This window comes from Micromys minutus (genome assembly GCF_963924665.1).
Source record: "Micromys minutus genome assembly, chromosome: 6".
In the NCBI taxonomy this organism is placed as follows: Eukaryota; Metazoa; Chordata; class Mammalia; order Rodentia; family Muridae; genus Micromys; species Micromys minutus.
In genome coordinates, this window is record NC_137975.1 from 40,165,002 (window position 1) to 40,171,329 (window position 6,328).

Consider the following 6,328-nt stretch of genomic DNA (forward strand, 5'->3'; position numbering starts at 1 on the left):
CACTAGATGTAAATGTAATAAAAAAACTTTAATTAAACAATGTCATCTCATATCTTCAGTAAGCTAACAAAATTTACAGTTTATTGGCTTAGGTAAATGATACATATTACAGTGTATATAAACAACTGAGAATATATATTAAATATACTAAGTGTAAGACAGCATTTCTTCTGACCTAAAGATGCTCCTATAACATATGCGACAGATGTGTTTAAGTTTACATGTCTAATAATAATAGTCTATCAAACCTTATATAATTTAACTTAGATTTGTTTGTAACTATTTTTGTGAACCTGTATATACCCATGTGCATGTCAGTACTGGAGGAGGCCAGAAGAGGGCACTGCATCCCCCAGAGCTGAAGTTATATAGGTGGGATGGGTGGAAGGAAACAAACTTGGGTCCTCTAAAATAGCAGCAAGCACTCTTAACCAAGGAACCACCTCCTCATTATTTTAGACTATAAATAAAAGTTAGGCAATAAATAAAAGTTTCAAGATCTCATTGCAAAATAATTCAAAGCCAACCAAATAATTTAAAATAACTCTGGAAATATAGCACAATGGTAGAGCACTTGCTTAGGATATTGAAGGCCCAATGTTCAATCCCCAATACTGTCAATAAATAAATACATGTAATCAAGTAATTAAATAAAGTATTATATGCCATGCATGGTAGAGCGTATTTAGAATCCTAGTACTTCAGAGGCAGGAGCAAGAGCATCTCCCACATTTCAGGCCAGCTTGACCTACATAGCAAGTTTTTGTCTCAAAAACAAAAACAAATAAACAAAAAAAGCTACAAAAATATGCAATTTCATTGTGCCAAATGTTGTTCAAATATATCGGTTAGCTTTAGGGACAGTACATTAAATGTTGTCTAACACAGTGTCTTTTTGTCCTTTTCCTGGGGGTGAGGGGACTGTGTCTATTATTGACAGCTTTGTGCCTGCTAAATACCTACCCTGGCATCCAGCCATACCTGCCCCCTACCCCGTTTTCTTTGAAGATTAAGCCCAGGGTCCCAGGTACTCTCTGTCACTGAGCTATAGCACACCACATCTGTCACAGGCCCATTTAACATGTTTATCTTAATTTCTCAATACTTTAAAAAAATGGATCTTGCTTTATAGCCCAAACTGGCTAGCCTGAAGTCCATTATATATGGGTTTCTTAATACGTAGAATGTAAAATAATGAAGTAGGAAGAATAGAAAGATTGAGTCTAGCTTATCAATTTTCAAAGACCTATAAAATGCACAACTTAGAAAAGTGAACATACTCACCTAAAACTCTGAAATCATACTTTCCTATAAATATTCTTAATTGAACATTTAAAAAAATCTCAATATCTGAAGCTGGAGATGTGGCTCAGGGTTTAAGAGCACAAGCCACTCTTCCAAAGGACATGGGTTCAAATCCCACACCCACATGGCAGTTTACAATTATAACTGTAACTCCGGTTCCAAGGGATCTGACACCCTAATACAGACAGACATGGAGACAGAATAACTGTAAATAAAATCTAATACACTTTTAAATAAATATCTAATTAAGTCCCTACATTATTTCCTTTTGTTTTTTGAGATGGGTTCTCATTATCCGGATCAGACTGGCCTTGAACTCACAGATATCCACCTGCCTTTGCCTCTAGAGTGCTTAGATTAAAGGCGTGCATCAACACTCTGGTCTTATTCCTTCCTTCCTTTAGTCTTCCCTGTGTTCTCCAATACAAAGTGAAACATATAAATCACCATTGAGCCTAGAGCTCCTACACAGTGAGCAAGTGCTCCCCTACCAAGCCATAACTCCAGCTCTCTTGATCCTCCAAAGAAGCTGGGATCACAGCCTGTGCCACTGTTTTTGAAGGGCTGCTGGAATGAAATCAGGGCTTTGTACATGGTAACACATGCCCTACTACGCCTGAAACCTTTTTACTGACATGAACTATGCTGACTATTCATTACTTAGCCAAATGATGATACATGAAAAGTGGAACGACAATAAATACTATAGTGATAAAGTAGTTAGGTTTGACCTGGCCTACAAATCCAGCGCATACAATAAAAATGCTTAAGATAATTTTAATCTTATTATGAAAAGTAAATCACAACATTAATGGATATAAATTTTCAAAGTAAAAGTCTCCCTTCCCAAGCTTCTCTACTTAGAACGTTGAAAGAAAAGAAAAGAAAAAAAAAAAAAAAAAAAACAGTGTCAGTAAAAAAAAAAAAATTCCTTAGCACTGGTCAGACAAAATTACAGAAAGTTTTAAAGTTGTTGCCAGGATACATACAAAGAAAACTGTACTTGACACATGGTAGTCAAAATAATCATTTTACAAGTGAATATAGTTATTTCCTTTCTCTTCATATCAAAAGTTTCTGAAGGTTTGCATTACACTTTTGAGTTGGGTAGCACCAGACATCTCTCCCTAGTTTTTGTTTCTGTTAACTTACCCAAATCCACAGTACTTAACCAATAAGACTTGTCCTCAAGAATAGAAACTACTTAAAACCTGGATAATATGTCGCCTTTGGCCTCAAAAATCAGCCGGTAATTAACATTCAATATCATTTTTTTTTTTCAGTTACATTCCTTTTAAAGACAGAATGGGAAGGGCGCCAAATAAGGTAGACTAGAACCAACTGATCGTCTTTTACCGGAGAGCCCACTGCTCGTACCATTTTTCGGCAAACTTTGGATCACCTTCACGGCCGCCTCAAACCTGGTTTCATACACTGATCGTGTGTCCGCCATCTCCAGCTGCCAGCGCCGGCCCCGGTCCCAAGGTCTGTCCGCGGGAATCACACAGCAGCAGCAGCACCAGCTTTCCCAAGAGCCTGCATGAAACTGAACACCGAGAGCAGCCGCGGATTAATGACAGGAGCATAGCTGGTCAATTCCCTTCTGCCTGCCCAATCAAGGCCACACCGACCAAGGTGGCCTGGTTCCTTCCTCCTTCGTGGGGCGTGTCTAAGAGTAAATCCCAGCCAACAAAAACAGCCAAACAACTCACCGAGAGGAAGAGCATCTCTAACACCAGGCCTTGGGGGTTGCGCCGCCGGTGCTAGCGGACCCTTTCTCCCACCCGGAAGATGCTGGCCGACCAGCCACACCCCCCATTCCTGAGAAGTCCAGCAGTCGGCGGGCACCGTCCCCACAACCCCGTCCCGGAGTCACCGGAGGACCCACTAGCCGCCGCCGCCGTGCAGCAAACCCCACCCACCCGCTCCGCCGCGGTGACGTGCCCAGGCTGCGCGTTCTCAGAGCAAAGTGGCTGCGAGACGCTTCGGCTGGGGTCTGTCTGTGGAGAACCGGGTGCTTGTTTATGTTTGGGCTGAGGATAGCGAACCTGATGACGCGCTAGGATTCTATGCCAGGTCCCAAAGGTGTCCCCTGGATACCGCTAGTGTTTAAAGGAAAAAAACAAAACACAAGAGTCGGTGGTCCTTAGCCTGGCCTCGGGGTTAAACTGTGGAAGGGACTGAGTCATAAAAAGTTGCCTTCAAAACGTCCTGTTTGACACTTAGTCTCTGTGAAATCGCTTAGCCTCTCCTGTGGATTTATACCACACTAAAGGGTAGAAGGGGGAATTAAGGGCAAGGACTGAAGGGCTTAGCCTTGGCACCCAGGTCTGGGACAGCGTTCACTGTCTGGCGCAAAGGGCAGCCGCGGAGCGAGCAAAGATGAGCAGTGCCGCCCGCTGCTCAGCTCCTCCACTACCCACTCTTCACGTCCAGGAGTCAGGCACTGCACCCCTCCAGCACCGCCGGAGGCTAGAGATGAAGAAGGTCGGTGAGGAGCGCAATGCCTGCGTCCTAGGCACTAAAAAGACTCGCCGCGGGCGTGGGGTGCTGTGGCCCGGAAATCTCAAGGACGCCTCGTTGGGGATATCATTTTTGTCTGTTTAGAATGGGTTGGGAAGATTACTCGTACAAATCTAGTTGTGAACTATAAGTCACTCTTCCCTCGGAGCCGCGGTGTCGGCATTTACCTTGTTATAGCCAAATGACTGGCAAGGCCTGTCCGGTTTTGTCTCGACGCCTGCCCCTCATCTTGCCCCGCGGGCTTATGGGAACTGTAGTCCCCCAGCGCTTCCGGACACCTTCCAGTGTAGGCTGGCGTCATTCCCTCTAGTTCCGGTTCAGTTTCGCCGAATAGCCCACCCTCCCTGTGTGTGGCGGAAGTTCCTTTTTTCCGGGTTGTGTAAGCTTTGGGCAAAAAAAAAAAAAAAAAAAAAGGAATCTCCCTAGTTCCTCTGACTGGCTTCTACCCTGATAGCAGGTTCACCTATGTGTTCCGGACAGTGTCGCCTGAAGAGTTCTTTCAGAGCTCATGCGGCCTGTACTCAAAAGTACCCCAGAAAAAAAAAAAAAAAAAAAAATCAGGACGCCCTGATCAAGTAATCGAAAAGACACAACGTACTGGAAGAGAGGAAGCGCAGGCATCAAGAGAGAACCGCTCCCAAGTGTCTCACCACCTTTATTTTTGTGATATTTGGCAAACGTATGACCTATTTCAAAAGCACTGTAAGGTGTTTATAAATGAGGAAATGATAGTTGACTTGCCCAAGGTCCTAAAATGTAATGAGTCAGCAAGTGAAGTGTCGGTCAAATCATCAAACCTGCTATAAGTGAGACTTATCCTAATCATGTAGAATGAAGACACAAGTTTTCCAACTCTCTCAACATGAGAATGCTTTGTATGTTTACATCGCCTCACCTGCTCTTTTTGAACTTGGGTGCTTCTCATTCCTAGTTTACTATTATGCATATTCATGAAAAAGTTTTGGGTGTTTATTTTTAAGCCTCGATTTTGACATCTGTTAATTAGACTTATGTAATAAGCTACCCTGCTGGTTTCTGTAGATCTTTAGGTACTAATGAAAGCATGTTTTGCCACTGATTGCACTGAATTTTATTGAACGGTTTATGGCTTTCCGATTGTGGAATACCATAAGGATAAAGGAAAATTAGTCTAGTCGAGTAAAATACCTTTAAAGTAGCTTTTTTAACAAAAAGTGGAAGCAAGCTAAGTATAAATGGATAAATGGATTTTTTTAAATATACATGGAAGACTGGTGATCTTTAAGAAAATGAAATCTAACCATTCCTTAATTGTATTACATTTATTTGTATGTATAGAGGGTGGAGGGTGTATGGCATAAATGCTCAGGTCAGAAAACAATTGACAGAATTAGTTCTCTCTTTCCACAACAGGAGTCCTGAGGATTGAATTCAAGTGGTCTGTCTCTCAGGCTTGGCAGCAAATTCTCTTAGCCACAAAGCACTTAGGTAGTCACAGATCCTGTTATTCCTGACAGTATTACTGGAACTGGTGATTATACTAAACAAATAAGTTGAGCATATGAAGACAAGTGTTGCGTGATCTCACGTATAGAATGTAAAAAACATTGATCTCAGAGGTTGAAAGCAGTTTATGTACATACTACCTTAAAGGTACAAGATATGGTCCAGTCTTAAAAACTAAATGAGGTTGACATAATTTTATGTCAACTTGACATAGGTTAAAGTCAGTGATTTGTGAGGAGGGAACCCCAGTTGAGAAAATGCTTCCATGAGATCAGACTCTTAGCAAGCCTGCAGAACATTTTTTTTTTTTTAAGTGATTGATGTGGGAGGGCCCAGCCCATTGTGAGTGGTGCTATCCCTGAGCTGGTGATCCTGGATTCTATGAGAAAGCAGGTGTGCAAGCCAGTAAGCAGCACTCCTCAATGGCCTTCGCATCAGATCCTGCCTCCAGGTTCTCGCCATTTGAGTTCTTGTCCTGACTTTCACTGATGGTGAGCAGTGATGTGAAGTGTAAGCCGAATAAACCCTCTCCTCCCCAAGTTGCTTTGGTTATGGTGTTTCATCACTGCAATAAGAACCCTTAACACCGCTGCCTATTACTTACTTGTGAGAAGTTGCAAGCAGGGTAATTACCAAAGCATGGAGCAGAAAGTGGTAGAAAAGTATGAGAATTTGACTCATAATACTAAGTTAGAAATATTAGACAATCATATGAGGTACATTAAAAAGAACTAGAACAAAGTGTGATTTTTTTTTTTATGACAAAGAAATAATTCAAGAGAATAGAGAGATAGCTCTGGTTAAGAGCACTGACTGCTCTTCCAGAAGACCCAGGATCAATTCCCAGCACCCATGTGGTGGCCTACAATGTCTGTAACTTCAGTTTCATGGGATCTGACACCCTCTTCCTGCTTCCTTAGACACCAGGTACACACATGATACATAGGCATACCCAAAACATTAATACTCATTAAAAAACAATTATTAATAATGTTTAAGTATTTGATTTAAAATT

The 6,328-nt window shown here is 41.9% G+C and overlaps 1 protein-coding gene across 8 annotated transcripts in view; it reads right to left on the reverse strand.

The window, feature by feature from the left end:
- The window catches only part of ACBD5 (acyl-CoA binding domain containing 5), a gene marked incomplete at its 3' end in the record, with an annotated part of 46,081 nt that extends 42,002 nt beyond the window's left edge, over positions 1–4,079 (reverse strand). For 7 of the 8 annotated variants that reach the window (XM_080918439.1, XM_080918436.1, XM_080918435.1 and 4 more), the window contains exons 1-2: positions 3,018–3,154; positions 2,683–2,851 (exon numbers count right to left, since the gene is read on the reverse strand). In XM_080918439.1, the coding sequence (XP_080774565.1) occupies positions 2,683–2,851; positions 3,018–3,032 (184 nt within the window). In that variant the 5' untranslated portion in view covers positions 3,033–3,154. Of the gene's footprint in view, positions 1–2,682; positions 2,852–3,017; positions 3,155–3,995 lie in introns of those variants that run through there. The other variant, XM_080918442.1, reaches the window with a different exon arrangement.
- Positions 4,080–6,328: the final 2,249 nt, after the last annotated feature.